Here is a 20,694-nt window from a genome sequence, read left to right as displayed (position 1 = left end):
GCTGGCCCTGTGCTTCCGGAGAGTAGCCCTGAGCCCCACTACTCAGTATTTTTTACTGTCCTCAGGTTTCTAATACATTTGGTTATCAGGTTTCCTGGCCTGCAGCAAATGAGGAGGGGTGTTGCTCCTGGAAGCAGGCACAGGGGCCATGAGAAGTGACTTTGAAAGGAGCAGGAGAGAAACTACAACGAGCAGAGGAGCAGTGAAAGGGGCGAGCCTCCTGCCTCTCCAGGACAGCAGCCTTGGCCCCAGCCTTAGATTCACTTAGGTCCAATAAGTTGGATTTAAGAAAGCAGGAACTGGGGGCGGGGAGAGAAAAAAGCAGGAACTGTGTGAAACATGTTAGGAAAGTTTTCCTTAAAAATGGTTCAAGTCGGATTGATTTTTGTGCTCAGTGGGGAGCCAGTTCAGGGGCGGGCTGGTCCCCCGGGATGCCAGATGGATGAGGTGTGACCACTTCTGCTAATGGACCGTGAACGGTACCGGAACTTTTAACGGAGCTCGAAAATTGGAAGTGGTGAAAAGCCAAACTTTGGGTGTTAACTATTTATCATTTCCTGGTTTCAGCCACATTGTAAATCACCTCGTGAGGGCAAAATGCAAAGAGGTGACTCTGCACAAGGATGGGCCCCTGGGGGAGACGGTTCTGGAGTGTTATAACTGCGGCTGCCGCAACGTCTTCCTCCTCGGCTTCATCCCCGCCAAGGCTGACTCGGTTGTGGTGCTGCTATGCAGGTGAGGGCGGGGCCGCGATTTCCCTGGGGGACTGCCTTTCAGCCCCAGTCATCTTCCCCAAAGACTCAGCCACTCCATGGCTCTGACTCCATGGAGCTTTAAAATAGTTTCTGCCGACTGACGAGGTGTAAGGAGGTTCGGGGGGTTGGGGCTTGTTAGAGAGCTAGGAATGTCAAGTAACCCTTTTGGGGTGTGTTCTGGTTAAATCATGAAAACAATTCTGTAAAAGCAAAGTCTGTTCTGAGTTTTAAGAGTTCAGAGCTCAAGTGTGTGGGGAGATGCAATTTATTGCTAACAATTTAAAGGTAATGTGATCATACAGTAAAATGTAGGGAACGCCCCTTTGAGGTTAAAGGCAGTAAGCCTTTGGGGGGCTAGAGGTCATCCTCACCCGGGCTCTCCCCGCCCTCGGGGCTTCTGCAGGCAGCCCTGTGCCAGTCAGAGCAGCCTCAAGGACATTAACTGGGACAGCTCGCAGTGGCAGCCCCTGATTCAGGACCGTTGCTTCCTGTCCTGGCTGGTCAAGATCCCTTCTGAGCAGGAGCAGCTGCGGGCGCGGCAGATCACCGCCCAGCAGATCAACAAGCTGGAGGAGCTCTGGAAGGTGAGGGCCTGCTGGGAGTGCACATCCATCTCAGCACCGAGTGTTGGGGGGGTGGGTGGAGAGGGGAGCTGGGGGTGGTGTCTCAGAAACAGGAGATTCCGGAAGGAGCTCGAGGGAGACTCTGCATCCTCTACCTGGAGTGGCCCCTCGAGCTCCTTCTGGAAGCGGGACCGAGGGCGCCACGGGTACCTCCCGCCAGGCCTCTGGGAAAGGAAAGCTCCGGCTGTTGGAATTTTTCTCTTCTTGCTGAGGGCAAAGGTAGGTGGTGGGAAGGAAGTGGATGGGAACTGGCCATTGGTGACTGTGTGTGGACATGTCAGGAGGAGCCGGGCCTGAGTAGACAGACAGGACTGTGGGTGCACTCTATAAAACCTGGTTGGGCCTGTGACGCATCGGAGCCAGGGCGACACCAGGCTGGAGGCGCGCGGGATTCCTGCTCTGCCCACAGACTCTTTCTCCAGGGAAGCCCATCTCTGGTTCTGGCTGTTCATATTTTTTGATAAAGTTTTAGTAACTAGGCTAGAAATTTTAATTAGGCACCCATATAATCAAAGATGTGAATTTATCTTCACTTCAAGTGCAAGTCAAAATATTTTTGAAGGACGGTCCAGCAAGGAACCTTTCCACCTTGATTTTCAAGTTGCCACAATTGTTTCACTGTTCCTGTTTGTATCCAAACAGCCCACATACTGTTCTGTCCCTGCCAAGAGAGTGTGCGTTGCTCCTGTTGGTGCAGCATAGGATCAGGAGGAAATGGGGAGGTGGGCCTTCCTTTCTGTTTACACAGCCAGGGAAGCCAGTAATCTTTCTGGCAGCCAGGAAGAAGTGTAATCTCTCCCAGGTCAGGGGCTAGGCCTTTGTTGGAGAATGCAGCCATCTGATGGTATAGGTGTGTCAGGGCTGTGTACCTGGGGTGTCCACCCTTGTGTGCCACGTGGACTTCCTGATATGAGGGCTCTCCTTACGGGGTGGACACGACCGACCACCGGGTGCCCTTCTCTGCATCAGCCCAACATCAGCTCGTTCTAAGAAATGGTGGGTGTGACTGTGCCTCTGTTGACTGGGGAGCTTGCATATAGTTCATTTTAGAGGTGAGAACAGGGAAGAACGTGGTGCCGTTCTTGTCCTCTAGGAAAATCCTTCTGCCACCTTGGAGGACCTCGAGAAGCCAGGAGTGGATGAGGAGCCGCAGCATGTCCTCCTGCGGTATGAGGATGCCTACCAGTACCAGAACATATTCGGTCCTCTAGTCAAGCTGGAGGCTGACTATGATAAGAAACTGAAAGAGTCGCAGGTGATGTGGTGTGTGCAGGAGGGTTTGGTCATTTTAACAAAGCATCTCTCCTAAGGTCTGGGGAGGGTGGTTTTCTCTGCAGACTGCAAATGCTGACGTGGGCCGAGGCCCAGCCCCTGAGAGACGGAACCGTGGATTGAGGACAGGCCTGTGGGCAGACGCCCCATCACTCAAAGCCAGACACCCGCCTGGGTGTTTTCTGATTTTAAATGCAACAAAAATTCCTTACAGTTGGGTTTGTAGCCTTTGCCACAGCCATGAGAGTCAGACCTCAGGAGCCCACAGCACACTGAGGACACTCCTTGTGCCCGTCCCTCGGAGACTGTGCATAGGAAGCAGGAGCCCTGAGGCTCACGGGATGTGTCCTCAGCCATCGGCTTCCTTCTCTCCCTCCGCAGCCCACGGAGAAGCCGCCTCCGAGAACAGACATCATGTGGGGGTCTCCTGGTCGTCCTGTGCAGGTTTCGGGGTCCTAATGACTTCTCTCTTGGATGTGCCCTTGTTGGTGTTTCAGGCTGTCCGGTGCTGCTCGCCATAGGGCACGCACCTGTGGAAACCCAGACACAAGGAGTCCAGGCCTGTGTCTGTGTTGCAGGCTAACAGGGCTCTTATTTTTTATGTGCTCAGACTCAAGATAACATCACGGTCAGGTGGGACCTGGGCCTTAACAAGAAGAGAATCGCCTACTTCACTTTGCCCAAGACTGACTCTGGTAATGAGGATTTAGTCATAATTTGGTTAAGAGGTGATTTTAAGTTTTAAAATATTTGTGACCATAAGTAGCATAAAATTCCTAGTTTCACCCCTGTAAAGTGTCCCTTAATTTGAACTCTTCATGGTAGCGTCTGTGGCGCGTGTGAAAACTCTTAACCTTTCTTGCTGTCTTTTCCCTGTAAGACATGAGGCTCATGCAAGGGGATGAGATATGCCTGCGGTACAAAGGGGACCTGGCGCCCCTATGGAAAGGGATCGGCCACGTCATCAAGGTCCCTGATAGTATCCTTTGTGTAAAAGAAGGGCTGGCACAGGCACTGTCTGCCCAAGTCTCTGGCGAGCTTGTCCTGAGCACAGGAGACCTGCGTGGGGGTCACTGCTGAGAGCAGCCTCGAGGCCTCAGGTGGAGGGAAGGGTGTGTACAGCCGCAGCTGGAACGCCCTTTCTTCAGGTGTCCTCTGAGGGGGCACCGTTTATATAAAACTGATGAAGAGAGCTGCTTAGGCAGAAGCCAGGGTGCTCCGAGCTATGTGCCTCAGGGCTCTGTGGAAATCCACAATCAGGGCCTGGAACCTGGGCCCTGAGCTTGGCTGCTCCATGCTGGGTGCTGGCTGCACTGGCCCCGGACACAGTGGGCAGAATCTGTCACTGAGAACATGGGGCTCTGGCTGCGTTTTCTGTCTTTGGTGCAGAGGAGGGTCTGTCTCTTCAGTAACAGAGTGAGGGCTCCTCAGAAAGGCTTTTGACAAGGATGAGACTTAACTCGGCGGCATAGATTATGGCGACGAGATCGCTATTGAGCTTCGGAGCAGTGTGGGTGCACCCGTGGAGGTGACTCATAACTTCCAGGTGGATTTCGTGTGGAAGTCAACCTCATTCGACAGGTATGTCTGCCTCCTTCCCAGCCTCTACTTCCCTGCATCTACTTTGCGGTCACCTGCCCTTGGCATGGCTGCTGCCTCCGGCGTCTCCGTGCTTCTCCTCCGCGTCACAGAGGGGCAGGTCTGCACAGCAGCTCCACGGTGGTGCGTGCCACTGACCTGGAGCTTTCCTTTCAGGATGCAGAGTGCGTTGAAAACCTTTGCTGTGGACGAGACCTCCGTGTCGGGCTACATCTACCACAAACTGCTCGGCCACGAGGTGGAGGATGTGATCATCAAGTGCCAGCTGCCCAAGCGCTTCACGGCGCAGGGGCTCCCTGACCTCAACCACTCTCAGGTTCTCACCCGCCCCGGGGGCAGGAGGGTGCCGGACTGCAGAGCCTGCCTGGTGAGCGGCCCTCCGCTGTGTCTACACCCCTAACGGCCACTTGTATCTGAAGGTTTACGCCGTGAAGACTGTGCTGCAGAGACCACTGAGTCTGATCCAGGGCCCGCCGGGCACAGGAAAGACGGTGACCTCAGCCACCATTGTCTACCACCTGGCTCGGCAAGGCAATGGGTAGGGCTCTGCACAGCCCAAGTCGGGGAGAGAGGGAGGCCTGTCTTCCAGGAGGCTTTGGGGCCCGGGGTGTCTGGCATGCTGCATTCTATGCCGTTTATATTAGATCTGGCCTTTGTGGTTGCTTTTAACAAGCAAACCTGCCATTCTTGTAAAGGCCGTAGTGGGTAAGTTCATCCTGGGTTGTGTTGTGCCTGCGTGCACCTTGGAGCTTTGAAAGTCTTGACAGTGCAAACAGGAGGTGAGGATGTTGGACTCGGGTATTAGCAGTGGGTTGCATGAGTGGTGTGAAGATCAGGAAGCTCCAGACCATCTGGCTCTTAGCTCCTTCAGCATCGTGTCACTCCTGGCTTTAGTCTTAGAGCTTGAGCTAGCTCCACTGCCTATGATTCAAAACAACAGTCTTGGCTAATTAGTCTTTCTCTGGGCGAGCACTGACGTTTGCTCACACTGTGTTGAAGGCCCGTGCTTGTCTGTGCTCCAAGCAACATAGCCGTGGATCAGCTGACTGAGAAGATCCACCAGACTGGGCTGAAAGTCGTGCGGCTCTGTGCCAAGAGCCGAGAGGCCATCGACTCCCCGGTGTCGTTCTTGGCCCTGCACAACCAGATCAGGAACATGGACAGGTGGGTGTCGGGTAGCCGGCCGTAAGCGAGGCGTGTCTCCCCTGGGCAGGCCCTGGCGGCACACACCTCCCTCTCACGCGCCCCTGTGTCTGCAGCATGCCGGAGCTCCAGAAGCTGCAGCAGCTGAAGGATGAGACCGGCGAGCTGTCGTCTGCGGACGAAAAGCGGTACCGGGCCCTGAAGCGCACTGCCGAGAGAGAGCTGCTCATGGTGAACTCACCCGCCCTGCTGCCGGGGGAGCTGGCCTGGGCCTTTGGGCGTTTGTCTTGTTCACTTGGGCCAAAGGACCTGTTTGGATACGTTAAGTCCACGATGGCACCTTTAGTTAGTTGTTTTGCATTTGAGGAGAGAACTCTGATACCCTCCTCCATATGCTTTCTCTGAGATCACACAGAGACATCTTGTTGAGGTAGATTCCACTCCCCGCCAGCCTCCCTGCTGCTGGGATCTTGGGAACCTGGTCCGTACCCGGGGTGGGGCAGGGGGCAGGTCTGGAGCGCCGTCTCCTGCTCTTTGCTGATGAACCAACCGAAAGTGGATCTCAGCCTGAGCATGGTGTCCCTGGCTTAGCGCTGCCCCTCAGAGGCTGTCTCAAGGCACCAAGCTCTTTCTTAGGCATGAAGCCCAACCACTTAGGATCTCAAAAGTTAGGGTCATGGCACCCTGGACAGATGTTGTCAGGGAGGGACCATTTATTTCCATAGTTGCGGAGGAGGGCGTGGACCGGAACGGTGTGTGTGCCCCGTCCTGCCTGCTTTTGGGATCTGGGAACATTGACTGTGCAGGTGCCCTGATGCCTGGCGCACTCTCTTCCCCAGAATGCAGATGTCATCTGCTGCACGTGTGTGGGCGCCGGGGACCCGAGGCTCGCCAAGATGCAGTTCCGATCCATTTTAATCGACGAGAGCACCCAGGCCACCGAGCCAGAGTGCATGGTCCCTGTGGTCCTTGGAGCCAAGCAGGTGGGCCACAGCCCATCCATTATAGTCTTGTTTGAAAATTGGTGTGCATTCTCTCCTGTTCCAGTTCTGTGTAATTCTTAGTGCTGGGGGTTTGTTTTTAAGTGTCCTATGGTGCTGTTTGATGCCCTGGCAGAGCGCAGAGGGATGCACAGCAGGCCCTTTGAGGGGGTCTTCGAAGGGTGGACTTGGCACAGAGTGCCTTTGTGTGGGTTCTGAGTGCAAGTTTGCGTGTTTCATGTATGTGGTGGGCAGTTTTCCCACCCCCAGTCCATATCTTGCCACTTGAATTCACATAGCCGGGTGGTTGTATGGACCCTGGCCCTCTTAGTCCCCTGAGTGGGCGTCTAGGCTATTTCATGCTTGAGCTTCTTACCTGTGTGGGCCTTTCACCACAGCTGATCCTCGTGGGCGACCACTGCCAGCTGGGCCCCGTGGTGATGTGCAAGAAGGCGGCCAAGGCCGGGCTGTCCCAGTCGCTCTTTGAGCGCCTGGTGGTGCTGGGCATCCGTCCCATCCGCCTCCAGGTCCAGTATCGGATGCATCCTGCGCTCAGTGCCTTCCCGTCCAACATCTTCTATGAGGGCTCTCTTCAGAATGGTGTCACTGCAGGTAATACTCGGCCCAGAGTGGGGGGCCTGGGGAGACAATGCCTCCTGTCACTTCCTTCTTAAGTGGCCTTACGTGGTGACTGCTTGTGGGTAGGGGACGCCTCAGAGAGATGCAGTGGTCAGTGGGACAGAACGTGGGCTCTGGAGTGCACTCTGGGACATTCTCGGGGTGTGGGCAAGGGGGAGCCCGCGTCCTCGTAAAATTCAGAGTCACTACGTGAGAATCCCCACCATTGGCGCGTCACACACAACACACAGAAGAGGGGGTGGCAGAGCTGACTGCCCGTCCCGCTCCCTCCTTATCGCTGGTTCTCAAAGTCGGGGCCCCGGCGGTCTCAAAGACCTCTGCACGACCAAGGCCAGACTACTTCTGTAGTAACACTGGGACATCGTGCGCCTTTTGGCTGTGCTGATACTCGCGCTAATGGCACAGAAGCCGTAGCATGAGTCAGCGGTGCGACCAGGCTGCTGTGTGTCGTCACCACTGCACACCTGTGGCAGGCACCATCCTGGGTGCACAAGCGAAGAGTACTCAGTTTACTAATCCCTGAGTGCACGTTCTTGTGATTCTGTGTGTGATGGGAGAGGACATTCTCCTGAGAAACTTGGCAGGGGTGTGAGGTGCTTGAAGGAAGGACTCACACAGTGGTTATATAGACTGGGGTATTTAGCAGGCGTTTTCCCGAAAGTGACCAAAGCGAGCCTGTGGCTTCAAGGAAAATAACTGAGAATATTCATCATCAGTGATAAAATCTGAGAATTCACACCAAAATTAGAATTTTGGAAAACCCATGTCCCCTATCATGAGCTGATCAAGTCTTCCCAGTGCTGAGTGGATTTTCTGATGAGATCTTTGGTGGTGACAGATGTCAGGTGCGTCAGCCTTTGGAAGCTCTGCCTGACGGGGTGAGCAGGCACTTGCCATTCCAATGGCCAGCAAGGGTGCTCCCAAGTCACTGGGGGGTCAAAAGCCATGCAGGTGCAGGGCAGAGTAGAAAGGCCATCGTCACTGACCCTGCAGGGTGACCTCCCGTCCAGCTTTCCTGTAGAATCAGGGACAGAATTCCACAGTAGTAGGAAAGGTCATAAAACACGCTTCCCTTTTCCAACCACGTGCATCTGTGACCATCCTCACATGCTGCAAGGGCTCATGGGAGACTGGGAACAGGAGTAGAGTAAGCTGGATAGTGAAGTGAGTTGTGAAAATTCACTAAATATATATTTTAGTGGAAAACACAGTTATTTTTCATTAAAAAAAATTTGTAAGTTAATATGTTTATCTTTAAATGAATTTTAAAATATTTTAGATTTCTGGGTTTTAAAATACAATAAATATCAATAGGTGTAATCCACAAAAACAATAGCTGTTTGACCTCCTCAACTTTTCAGAGTGTAAAGGGGTTCTGAGAGCAGCATTCATTCAAGAACCACATAGTATCTCGTTAATGCCAACAGCCCACCACGTCGGCCTTGTTTAGCCCATGTTATAGGTGAGGAAACTGAGGCTGAAAGTGTGCGTGCCTGGGCAGGGCCACACGGCTGCTGTGCGGTGCAGTCTTGACACTTAGAATGCTGCTGGTCTGTTGGGTGGTGGGGCTAGAAAAGGCCAGGACATGAGAAGCTTGTTTGTGATTCTCTGACGCGGTTGACTTGTTGGGAAAGCCACCGCGTAACCCTGATTCACACCCTCACCCACCTTGCTCCACCTTCCTCCATGGCGTCAGCTCTATAGGGCAGGGGTTGGTGGTGGTGGTTCACTGCTGAACCATCAGTGCCCAGGACATAGCACCCCATGAGTATATTTTTTTAAACTCTCTACTGAAGTGTAAAAAAGTGCCCAGATCCTAAGTGTTCAGCTTAGTGCGTTTTCTCTAAGTGAACACACCTGTGTAACTAGCACCTGCATCTAAAAGCACAACCTGACCAGCTCCTTGCAGCCTTGAAGTGACCCCTGTCCAGGGCAGTGCGGGTGCCCACCCAGACCCACAGACTCAGGGTAGCCTGACATCAGTGGTGGCGGGAGTGTTTACACCACAGAAATTGCCCAGCGTTGTAGATTAGCCCTCGCCTTACCCCCAGCAGGTGGTTAAACGTTTGCCAGCAGCGAGTGGGTCACCAAGCTTGCCAGCCACTGCCCTTGCTTGAAAGGTTGAGGCTTTGCCTCATTTTCAGCTTGACATAAAAGGAATCATACAACGTGTTCTCATGGGTCAAGCTTCCTTCATCAGTGTTAGGCTATTTTCATGCAGAAATACCAGTTTACTTAACACTAATCTGATTAGGTACAACTCCAGTCAGAATTCCCAAAGGTGGGCTTCCCTGGTGGCGCAGTGGTTGAGAGTCTGCCTGCCAATGCGGGGGACACGGGTTCGAGCCCTGGTCTGGGAGGATCCCACATGCTGCGGAGCAACTGGGCCCGTGAGCCACAACTACTGAGCCTGAGCGTCTGGAGCCTCTGCTCCGCAACAAGAGAGGCCGCGATAGTGAGAGGCCCACGCACCGCGATGAAGAGTGGCCCCCACTCGCCGCAACTGGAGAAAGCCCGCTCACAGAAACGAAGACCCAACACAGCCAAAAATAAAAATAATAAATAAATAATAAATAAAAAAATTAAAAAAAAAAAAAAAAAAGAATTCCCAAAGGTGTGGGTGGGATGTGTGATTTGACAAGCTGATTTTTTAAAATTGTAAGGACCAAGCACCCAAGACGAACGTGAAGAGCCTGACAAAGGTGGCAGCTCGTACTAGAAGATGTCAGGAGTTACTGTAAAGCTGTAGTCGCAGAGACACTGGGCACAGTGCCCAGGATAGAGTCCAGAGGCAGACCCATCTGTCGACAAGCCCTGGTGTGTGACAAGACAGGGTCAGCTCAACAGTGTAATTCTTTTTTTTTTTTTTTTACCGCACCACGTGGCATGTGGGATCTTAGTTCCCCAACCAGGGATCAAACCTGCACCCCCTGCATTGTGGAAGTGCGGAGTCTTAACCACTGGACCACCAGGGAAGTCCCAACAGTGTCATTCTTAAAAGCCAGTTGTAGGGGCATATGAGTCCCTTAAGGTACATCATAAAGCTTCTGGAAGGAAATAGAATATCTTCGTTACCCTGGGGCAGACACAGGTTTCTTAAACAGACTGCAGAAAGCACTAACCAGTGAGATCTGTTCAGCCAGTGAGCAGGCTTCGTCCCAGACACGGTGCCAGGTGTTCCTGGGAGTTTCGGTCAGAGGACGTACTCGGTGGCCTGCCCCGGGCCCGCAGACCTGGGTCTTTTGCCTGGAGCCTGTGGTTTCCTGCCCTGCCGTGTGCCTGCCCAGGATGGCATGGCCTCCACTCAGCTCTCCACCTTAGCTCAGTCCAGACTGCCTACACTTTCTTCTCTGATAGGATATTCTCTTTTTTTCTCCTCTACGATGACAGCGGATCGTGTGAAGAAGGGGTTTGACTTCCAGTGGCCCCAACCGGATAAACCGATGTTCTTCTATGTGACCCAGGGCCAAGAGGAGATTGCCAGCTCAGGCACCTCCTACCTAAACAGGTAAGCAGAGACTCATCTGTGGCGTCTCCTGGCTTCAGTGATGGCTTGTCCAGTGACTGCTAACCTGTGGTTTTGTTTAATGTGGTGGTGAAACTTTTCCTTGTCCCCCTCATCCTTATTCTGTTCAGACACTTAAACCAAGAGCCTATTTCCAAGCTCATCTTTTCAGCATGTGTTTTTATGTTGAGCAGATCCTTCATAAGCCCACGTGTGAGCCTTTCTATCCCTCATGACTCCCTTGGTAAAGGATGGGCAGCCCAGCCGTGGCTGCACTGGGCAGGGCCTTCACAGCGTTGTGCTGGAGGCGGAACTGCCCCTGAGCCTCCCACAGCCTCCAGCCTTGGTGGGGGGTCTCAGGAGCCCAGAGATGGAGCCTGGGAAGTGAAAACCTGATTTTCTTAGGACGGAGGCTGCAAATGTGGAGAAGATCACCACGAAGCTGTTGAAGGCGGGCGCCAAGCCAGATCAGATCGGCATCATCACGCCCTACGAGGGCCAGCGCTCCTACCTGGTGCAGTACATGCAGTTCAGTGGCTCCCTGCACACCAAGCTCTACCAGGTGCGCGCGCCCAGTCCGGTCTGCTGGCTCCTACCCCAGGCACTGACCTTTGACCACCTTGTAGCAGAGGCGCAGTGAGCCGGTGGCCAGCACCTAGGGGCTCTGCAGGCTTCAGGTCCCAGGCTCATCACTGGGATTTGATGGTGCATCTTAACACGAGGCTGAGGGGTCCTTGAAGGAAGCCTATTGGCTGACCGTGACCATTGCCCCTGCAGGAGGTGGAGATCGCCAGCGTGGATGCGTTCCAGGGCCGCGAGAAGGACTTCATCATCCTCTCCTGTGTGCGGGCGAATGAGCACCAAGGCATTGGATTTTTAAACGACCCCAGAAGGCTTAATGTGGCCTTGACCAGAGCACGGTACGGAGGACTGAGTCCTGTTGGGCCTTGCTGGTGGCTCCTCTTGCATAGGAGTCCTTCTGAGGCGCTCGGAGGTGTTGGCCCAAGAGGCTGCTCAATGCCTGGTTCTCTTCCTATTAATTCTCCTACCCCAGCTGTGCCCTGGGCTGCGGCACAGGGCATGGTAGAGGGGCTTCGCCAGTGCTAGTGGTCAAAGGGCTCCCAGCAGCAATTCGGAAAGAACGTCTCACTCATGAGTTGTCTTTGTTTCTGTGTTCTGGTGGCTTTCTACGGCCTCAGTCTCGAGGGAAATTCCATCCCAACAGCGGAGTGTCCCTGTCAAGTTGTTTAATCTATGAGTCTAATGTTTTAGTCCTATTTGCCTTGTTCAGTTCTGGAATATAATTTTTCTGAAATGGTGAGGGACCCAGAGGGCAAGGTGGACCCTGTGTTAACCCCACGTGGCACCAGACAACAGCCACCATCGTGCCAGCCCCAAGCTGGGCTCACGTTCGCAAGTTGGTTCCTTCCCCACTGAGGGCACCTTGGTTTTCGTTTGTTACCCCATTTGTTTGGTGGCCAGCGTTGGCGGGGGCGGGGGTGGTCCCAACACAGCTTGATGAGTGTGAGCATCCATTAGCAGCTCAGCTTGGGCCTCGAGTTACATGCCCGGCCCATCAGGGGTCCCGAAGCCGCTGTGGAGCCTGCCTGGGCCACTTATGACATAGTGCCCAGGAGGCTAACTCATGGTTGCAAACAAGGAGACTCATCTCTGAGCTCATCGGCCCGCAGAGGTGTTTTGACATCTGGGCTCCACAGAAATGTGCCCTCAAATAAACCCGAGTGTAGGCTCGGCAGCTTACAGGGTGGGCTCCAGTGAAAGTCACCTCGGCTCGCAGTTACCCACCTGTCCCCAGCATTCACGGCGGGCACTGGCACAGGCAGGGCAGGCGTCTGGGCAGGGAGGTCGAGGGTGGCCCCCAAGGCTCCTGTGTGGCAAGAGGAGGGGTGCGTGGTGGGCGGGGTGCCAGGAGAGCTGCCTGGGCACCTTTTACTCTGGACTTGGGTTTCGAGTTTGTTTGCTCTTGCCTTGGACCGATCTGCGTAGTGCTCTGCTCACTGCAGCCCTGAGCACGGCGCTCTCTGCACACGTCTTGCAGATATGGGGTCATTATCGTGGGCAACCCGAAGGCCCTGTCCAAGCAGCCGCTCTGGAACCACCTGCTGAACTACTACAAGGAGCAGAAGGTGCTGGTGGAGGGGCCGCTGAACAACCTGCGGGAGAGCCTCATGCAGTTCAGCAAGCCCAGGAAGCTGGTCAACACCATCAACCCGGTGAGTGCCGGCCGCGGGCAGGGGGCAGGGGTGGGTGGAAGAGACTGCTGGGAACCCCGTCCTCCCCAAGCTGGTGTTCTGGGCACGTGGCAGTGAGCGATGGCAGGTGTGACTCGTGACGAGTGCGAGCTGAGGGTGCGCCGAGAGTGTCAGTGTGTGAACAGGAGCCATGCGTGCAGGTCTGTCCCCACGGAGCCCCCCACGCCAGGTCTCCCCACTGTTCTGAGGCCTTTCTGGCCTTGGACCTCATGGGATGCTACGTCACGGGTGGCACCTAGGGGTCAGACCCAAGCAGTTAGGGAACTTGGCAAACCCAAGGTGCTCTGGGGGCCTAGGGAGTGGATGCTGCTTGAGCTGAAGCCCAGAGACGGAAATGTTTGGCAACAAAGGCCAGGTCAGGCGAGGAGGGGCAGGCAAGGCCCAAAGCACACAAGGCCCAAAGCCGGCAAGCCTCGGGGTAGTCCTCGGTGCAGCCTGGCCACCTCCCAGGCCACCAGATCTTTGGAAGTTCTTCCTTGTGTCAACATGATAAATTCCTCACTTATCTAAACCCTTTGCAGGGAGCCCGCTTCATGACAACTGCCATGTATGATGCCCGGGAGGCCATCATCCCAGGATCGGTCTATGACCGGAGCAGCCAGGGTGAGTCTCTGCAGGGGACCGGCCCGGCCCCACAGTTGTTGACCGTTCCCACGCCCACAGCTTCCAGCCCTGTTACTCCTGGGGTGGCCTCCCAAGCCTTGGTCCACAGAAGCCTGCCTGACAGAGTTTTCTCAGCTTCCCTTGTCAGAAGTCAAATAACTGGTCTTTGGCCATTTCTAAAAAACATGGTTTTAAAGTAATATAGCTCAATGGACAGCGGTTTCTCAACAAATACCGCAGCTCAGCCAGTTTGCCCCTGTGCTCGCACCCCACCCTGCCTGCCCTTCGCTCGCCTTCTCAGTGGGGGTGTCACACCCACCGCCTCATTTCAGGTTTCGCAGCTTCCCCAAGCTTCAGCTCCATCTGTCAGACCTCAAGGTTGCGTGTGCCCTCTTTTCCTGTGTGAGGCTTCTGTATGTACTGAGGCTGAGCCTTATCCTGCTGCCTGGGACGACTCCTCTTGCCTGAGCCAGTCTATAGACGGTTCCCATTCATCCCCCAGATCCCTGCCTCCTGGGACCCTTCCCTGCACCAGCCCCCATGGAGGGTGACTGCCTCACCCATGACTCTGTGCCACCTGCCCGAGTTTCACATTGACCTTAAACCTCTCATGTGCTTGCCATTCACCCTGAGGGCAGGCGCACCCCAGCTGCTCCTTTTCCACATTAAATTGGCAAGGCCCCTTTCCCTGCCCCAGTGTTCTCCCTGTCCCTGGGCTCAGACAGGGGATTGTGTTTTTTTGTTTGTTTTTGTCTGTTTAAATATTTATTTATTTACTTTTATTTGGTTGCTCTGGGTCTTGGTTGCGGCAAGCGGGCTCCTTAGTTGCAGCACGTGGGCTCCTTAGTTGCAGCATGCGAGCTCTTAGTTGCAGCATGCATGTGGGATCTAGTTCCCTGACCTGGGATCAAACCCAGGCCCCCTGCGCTGGGAGCGCAGAGTCTTAACCACTGTACCACCAGGGAAGTCCCAGGGATTGTGTTCTTGAAGAACAACAGATCTCTTATCGCCATATCTGACGAGTCCCCGTGTGGCTGGGGGTTTCCTGGGTCCAAACTTCATCCCTGATGCCACCGTGGGTCTGGCTACACCCAAGGTTGCCCTAGGGGCTTTTGCTTTCAGTGAGATCTGCTGGTCTATCAAGCTTGGGCTTTTTCTTTTGACTGGGGGGTGGCAAGGTGGCAGTGGTAGCATGTAATATGAATATAGCATTTGCCATAAAAGGGGCTTTTTTAAGAAATTAGAAATGCAGAGCGGTTTCAGTTTTTCAGATCCCCATGGGCCAGTGATTCTCAGAATCCCCTGGGAGAAAAGGTGCCTTCCCAGGCGCCAGCCTCAAGGAGGCTGTTGGGCGCAGGGAGGGGGAGGGGGTTGAGTTGTGAGATTCTGCATCAGGTGACTTTGCTGTTAGGGACGCACCAAGAAACGCTGGGGCAGACAAAGCAGTGACAGGACCAAACACACGTCAGCTGTGGGCAGGCACCAGACTCATCTGGATGCAGTGTGATACCTGCCGTTCACCTTGTGTCTTGTAGGCCGGCCCTCGAACATGTACTTCCAGACCCATGACCAGATTGGCATGATCAGTGCTGGCCCCAGCCACGTGGCTGCCATGAACATTCCCATCCCCTTCAACCTGGTCATGCCGCCCATGCCGCCACCGGGGTATTTTGGACAAGCTAACGGGCCAGCCGCAGGTGAGCACCGAGTGGCATCCCATGGGGAAAAGCAGTTTGGCCTTGGAGTTTGTTCACATCCAGGCTTTGAGCAGGAGTGCTTGTCTGTGAGGCTCAGAACCTCCTTCAAGGAACCCTGGATGGCTGTCTTTCAGGCCGGGGCACCCCAAAAGGCAAGACTGGTCGTGGGGGACGCCAGAAGAACCGCTTTGGGCTTCCTGGGCCCAGCCAGACGAATCTCCCCAATAGCCAGGCCAGCCAGGATGTGGCGTCACAGCCCTTCTCACAGGGCGCGCTGACCCAGGGCTACATCTCCATGAGCCAGCCCTCCCAGATGAGCCAGCCCGGCCTCTCCCAGCCTGAGCTGTCCCAGGTGAGCCCTCTGCCACTTTAACTTGAGACATCTCCCACCCACAGAAAAGTCAGACCAGCCCAGGGAGCCCTCTTCACACATGCAGACCCCATGACACTCACCCCTAAAGACCTTAGCTGGGAGACTGTAGGTCTAGAACATTCCATCCACAATACTGTCCTGGGTAGCGTGTCTCCAACGGTGAGGCAACCAGTGTGGGTTTCCTGCCACTTAGGCTTGAGGATAAGTTTCCAGATTATTCCCTGCGGCTGGTGATGGGCTGGACAAAGAGCAGGTTCTCAAGGCTGGGAGGGTGAGTGCGCATCCTTCGACTGGGTGCTCATCTCTCCAACCTTGTCTTCCAGGACAGTTACCTTGGAGATGAGTTTAAGTCACAGATTGATGTGGCGCTGTCGCAAGACTCCACGTACCAGGGGGAGCGGGCGTACCAGCACGGCGGAGTGACGGGGCTGTCCCAGTATTAGAAGGCAAGCTGGCCTCTGGAGGAGGTCTTCGCTGGGATCTGGACTTGTAGGAAAATGTGGGAAATGTGGGAGTCTCAAGTCCTCGCGTGGCCAGCGCATCCTGTCACCTGTCACTCTGGGTCCCTGCACCTCTGCTTAGTGTCTGGGGGATGTGAACTTCATGCACACCGTCTGTGCCACGGTCCTCTCCAGAGAGAGTCTTAGAGCTGCTCCTGGTGGGCAGCCAGGAAGTGGACGCACCCCTCACCCTGACGAGGCAGGTCACGAGGTTGGCGAGGGCCCCAGCTCCTAGGTGCACGGGTGCCTCTGGGGGTGCTCCTAGGTGCCCGTGAGGGCCCTGCCTCATAGTTCTCCATCTGTAACGAGGCCGAGCAGGGCAAGCATAGGCCTGGGGCTTGCCCCTCTGCCCCTTCCTGACTGTGTGCAGGGAAAGTGGGATGCAGTAATGCTGGGAGAAGGGGTGCACCGCTGTTGAACAACACAGGCTCAGCAGCCTTAACTCTCGGCTGCCTTCTCTCCGGGTGGGAAGTCATTGGTCTGGGTACCCGGCCGGCCTCTGAGGTCACGTTTAACACATGAGGACGTGGGGTGCCAAGTGGAGTCGGGGAGAAAGCCCCGTCCGTGCCTTCCGGGCCTGGCCCGGGAGCTGCCCCGGCTCCCACTTTCTCTGAAGCCTCTTGCCCTCCCTCCCTCCCCAACAGGTGGCAGCGGAAGAGCTAAGCTACGTGGCTTAGTCCATCAGCATCTTATTCTGGGTAATAAAAAATAAAAATAAATGGATACCTGTTTTCCACTGCTAAAACTGAAGCACCACTGTGAGCAACAGGAGAGGGAGAGGAGTACCCGAGGGAGAGAGGAGCCCGAGACAGAGCGAGCGCCCACTGCTGGCACGTGGCGGCGAGGAGACCGAGAAGGGAGAGCGGGAGGTGGGGCGGCCACGGAGGACCGCCCGCCAGCGAGCCCCGCCAGCCCCGCTCGCCGAGGAGCCCAGCGCTCGCCCGCTGCGTCCACACCTGGGTCTGCGACCAGGGCGGAGGGAGGAAGACCCTCATCTCAGAGTAGCCCTTTCCTCTGTTCTTTTCTTTCTTTTTCTCTTTTATTGAAAGGGGACTACGTTTTAGCCGGAAAAACTACGCGTTTCTGTGCCGAGCAGGCTCCTTGTGGTGGCGGCCGTGCCGGGAGAGCCCCTCAGAGTGTGGGTTCTGTCCACGCCGGCTCTGATATCGCCGCGCTCACGCTGCCTGTGTTCTAGGAGGGTTTTCATTTAAAGAAAATACGGTGGTTTGTGTTTTTCTGTTTGTTTTTTAAAGATTCTTTCAAAGGAGTACTGAAAAATATACTTTCCTGAATTTGTCTCTCAAATCTTAGTGGTGGACCTGGGAGATGCGAGAAGCTTCCAGAAACGAAGTTTAAACATGCCAAAACAACTCAAGATTAGGATCAACACCTGTGACGGGAGGAGGATTTTTTTTTTTTCAGTTTTAGCTTCCAGCAGCTTCTCCCTGTACGTCAGGGCGGTGAGGGAGCACGGTCCTGGGCCGGGCAGGCGACTCCGTGGTCTCTGCTGGACTCCGAGAAGCAAAGCGCTTCCTGTGTGCCGTGGACTCGGCCCCGCAGGAGGGGCCTCGGCAGGACTGGCCGTGAGGCCAGAGGGCAGGAAGGTGGCTGTTCCCTGGCCAGTGGCTCCTTCCCCAGGGTCCTTCCTGAGGATTTGGTGGAAAGCACCAGCCAGGAGGATCTGTCCCCGTCCCCAGGGAGACTCCCACCGTCCCTGTGGCCAGTTAGGCTCACTGAATGCCCCATCCCCTCTTGTTCCCCACCCTACCTGACTAGTTTGGAGCCCTTCTACCTGCGGGCACAGTTCTGATGAGGTGGGGTCGTTTTAACTTTGGCGGGGAAAGGGAATACGTTTCTGAAATAAGTTGGTTCTGTGCCGAAGGGCTTGAAGGAGTTGTCACATCACGTGGTACACGGGGGCCTCTGCCTGGGTTTGGGTTGCAACTTGCAGTTATTGTTGCTGGTGGAGTCACCCCCAGCTGTTCGCACACTGTGATGTGGATTAGCCTCCCTGGCGGGACCTAGTTGGGGACTGTCTAACCCTAACCCTGCCTATCCAGGCCCTGATGACCCTGACCCCCAGCATCCCCCTCCCCATGTGCCTTATCCCAAAGCCTCCAGATTCCAGCTGGTACATGGGAGAGATGGGGGACACACAGGCCACCTTCCTTCTGGCAAGGCCTCTTATTTATTACCATTGCTGTAGTGCTTTCGGTTCCCACTTCTTTTGGTAGCTGCATAGAGTTTGGATAGGTTTTTGCTATGACCCCTTGTGCACCGTCCCCATGGGTGACACCCACCCACCCTGTTCTGTTCCTTGGAATGCTTTGCCTCTGCTTTGTGCTGTTTGCTTTTTTCTCCACCTTAGCAACAGTTGCTGAGTCCCCCAAATCAAGAAGCATCTGTACCAAGGCAATGTAACTTTTTGATTTTCGGTCAATTTGTTTTAACTTCTTTTGTCACCAATAAAATCTTAATAAACAGCTCTGCATTCACACTGGGGCTGGATAACTACAGGGGGTGGCAGAGCACTTGGTTTGGGGTTCTGCCTGGTTGGGGGTGGGGGATTCGGAGCCACCTCAACAGCAAAGCTGAGACGGGCCAAACCTGTGCAGCAGGGACTGGAATGGGGGAAGATGGGCCTATGCAGGGTCAGTTCCTGGGGCCCGTGTATATTAGATGTTGGGCATCCTAGAGATGGGTTCTGGGAAGGCTGGGCCGGCGGCATCACTGTAGGGCCCCCCACCCACCATCCTGGTGGTTGATGGTGATGGACATAGCTACTTCCCTCCCCACTCCCAGGTGACAAGACCCGAGAAGACAGCAGAGCGGACCACGCAGTGTTTATTGTTGCCCCCTCCCGCCAGCCCCCGGTCAGCGGCAGCCGCACTCATCCACCACCATGTCTTCGTAGTGCCGCAGTACCACGTTGTCGCTGTTGTCGAAGAAGAGCACGGAGATGGGCGACAGGCGCGCGGGCACGCAGCAGGGCAGGCCGGCGGCGGCGCTAGGGGCGGCCGCGTGCATGAGCGCGCGCAGCACCGCGTGGTTGAGCGCGGGCGTCCCGCCGGGTTCGGACAGCGCGGCGGGCAGCCCGCACTTGCCCTGGCAGTAGTTGGCCAGGAAGCCGCGTGGCGCGATGACCCATTGGTGCCAGCCCACCTCGCGGAAGCTCACGTAGAGCCGCCGCGCGCGACACGCGCCCCCGGGGCCGCCGCCCACTGCGGGCTCGGCCTCGCGCCGCGGCCGGGCCAGGGGGTGGCACAGGCGCGGGTCGAGGGTCACCAGCAGCAGCGAGGCCTCGACCAGGCTCGCGCAGGCGGCGGGGGCCCGAGAACGCAGCGCCAGCGTCAGGCGGAGGCTGCGCGGCGCCGAGGCGTTGCGGGCCCAGGCGGCGCCCAGCAGCTCAACGCGCACCGGCATTCCCAGGGCGAGCACCGCCTGGCGGAGTACCACCTGCCCGGGGCCCGCGCCCGCCGGCGCCACGCTCAGCTCCCAGCCGCCCGCCGTCCCCGCCGTCGCCTCTGCAGCCGCGAAGCGCAGCTCCAGGCGGGCCTGGCTCGGGCGCTCGGCTGGCTCCACGGCCGACAGGTCGAAGACGACGGTCCACTCAGGGCACTGTCCCGCAGCTGAGGGGGGCTCCGGGGGCCGGGCGGCTGCGCCTGGGGAGGAAGGGAGAGGGCTCGGCTGGCGCTGGGTCCACACTCGGTGCCGACCGGCCCGCGAAGGGGTCTCGGTTGGGGACAGCGGGGGAAGGTGAGCGACCGGAGCTGGGGGGCGCACCATCTGTTAGAAGGCGTCAAATGGTGTGAAGCGGCGGTGGGTGAGGGAGATGGAGTGGGGGCAGGGCATCACTTGCAAGGAAGAGGCCCCGACCAGTGTAGGGCGGCCAGCCCGCCGTTGGGGACATAGGCGGGGGTGGGGAGGTGGGGGGTGGGGGTGGAATGAGCGAACGCATGGGGCCAGTGGGGAAGCGATGCTAGGGCGGGTGGCATCTTCAGGAAGGCATCAAGTGGTGTGAAGCGACAGAGGGGGTGGGATGGAGTGGGGGCAGGGCTTCAGCTGCAAGCAAGGGGCCCTGCTCGGTGCAAGGGAGCCTGGCCTTCGGACCACTCCCCCACCCCATCCCCTGTCCCGGCAGGTGTCCACGCGGAGGAGCTGAGGGAGTTCAGAGGCCCAGGTTGCTTGCGGGCTGGACGGGGCGGGTGGGGACCCTCAGGGCTCTCCGGCCTTCCTCACGCGCCGCTGGAGGCTCGTGGCGGGCTCGGGGCGCCCAGCGGGGTATCGGCCTCCCAGACCCACGCCCCCAGCGCAGACCCCACTCACCGCGGTCCGGGACGTGGCGCACGATGTTTCCGGCGACCCCCAGCTCCTCCACGTGGCACGGCCGCAGGGTAGCCCCCAGGGGCGTCCTCCGAGGGCCCGCCCTGGCCTCCTGGTGGTCCCGGCGGCGGAACAGGCGCCACATGACAGGGGGTACGGGCCGGGACTTGGGGGCGCCCCGGGGCACGTCAGGAAACCCAAGAGCCTGGAGTAGGGCGGCGGCGGGGCCCGGGGGCGCGGGGGCGCGGGCCGGGGGTGACGAGGGCAGCAGCATGGCCAGTAAGAGAAGAAGGACGCGGCGGCCCGGACGCCGGCACAGCGGTGGCATCTTCGTCACAGGCGGCGGCCGGGCGAGTGCTCAGGGGCTGCTGGGCTCCGGGACCTGCGGGCTGGGGGCGGGACCGGGGTC

General features: G+C 56.7%; 2 protein-coding genes across 3 annotated transcripts in view; one reads left to right on the top strand and one right to left on the bottom strand.

The window, feature by feature from the left end:
* UPF1 (UPF1 RNA helicase and ATPase) overlaps positions 1–18,445 on the top strand; it is a 35,153-nt gene extending 16,708 nt beyond the window's left edge. Inside the window, exons 4-24 of one of the 2 annotated variants that reach the window (XM_059918059.1) lie at positions 568–735; positions 1,159–1,339; positions 2,472–2,633; positions 3,261–3,345; positions 3,531–3,629; positions 4,123–4,231; positions 4,406–4,565; positions 4,669–4,787; positions 5,249–5,413; positions 5,509–5,623; positions 6,232–6,375; positions 6,771–6,984; positions 10,402–10,519; positions 10,922–11,078; positions 11,294–11,436; positions 12,576–12,750; positions 13,311–13,392; positions 14,928–15,089; positions 15,224–15,441; positions 15,786–15,908; positions 16,607–18,445. In XM_059918059.1, the coding sequence (XP_059774042.1) occupies positions 568–735; positions 1,159–1,339; positions 2,472–2,633; positions 3,261–3,345; positions 3,531–3,629; positions 4,123–4,231; positions 4,406–4,565; positions 4,669–4,787; positions 5,249–5,413; positions 5,509–5,623; positions 6,232–6,375; positions 6,771–6,984; positions 10,402–10,519; positions 10,922–11,078; positions 11,294–11,436; positions 12,576–12,750; positions 13,311–13,392; positions 14,928–15,089; positions 15,224–15,441; positions 15,786–15,905 (2,896 nt within the window). In that variant the 3' untranslated portion in view covers positions 15,906–15,908; positions 16,607–18,445. Of the gene's footprint in view, positions 1–567; positions 736–1,158; positions 1,340–2,471; positions 2,634–3,260; positions 3,379–3,530; positions 3,630–4,122; positions 4,232–4,405; positions 4,566–4,668; positions 4,788–5,248; positions 5,414–5,508; positions 5,624–6,231; positions 6,376–6,770; positions 6,985–10,401; positions 10,520–10,921; positions 11,079–11,293; positions 11,437–12,575; positions 12,751–13,310; positions 13,393–14,927; positions 15,090–15,223; positions 15,442–15,785; positions 15,909–16,606 lie in introns of both variants that reach the window. The other variant, XM_059918058.1, reaches the window with a different exon arrangement.
* Positions 18,446–18,800: 355 nt separating this feature from the next.
* Positions 18,801–20,653, bottom strand: GDF1 (growth differentiation factor 1). The gene is made up of 2 exons (XM_059919733.1): positions 20,289–20,653; positions 18,801–19,624 (listed from the first exon to the last, which is right to left on the bottom strand). The coding sequence occupies exons 1-2, from the start codon at positions 20,611–20,613 to the stop codon at positions 18,837–18,839; spliced, it is 1,113 nt and encodes a 370-aa protein (XP_059775716.1). The 5' UTR covers positions 20,614–20,653; the 3' UTR covers positions 18,801–18,836.
* Positions 20,654–20,694: the final 41 nt, after the last annotated feature.

Source organism: Balaenoptera ricei, chromosome 3, assembly GCF_028023285.1.
Source record: "Balaenoptera ricei isolate mBalRic1 chromosome 3, mBalRic1.hap2, whole genome shotgun sequence".
Lineage (NCBI taxonomy): Eukaryota > Metazoa > Chordata > Mammalia > Artiodactyla > Balaenopteridae > Balaenoptera > Balaenoptera ricei.
This window is presented reverse-complemented; position numbering and strand designations above follow the sequence as displayed.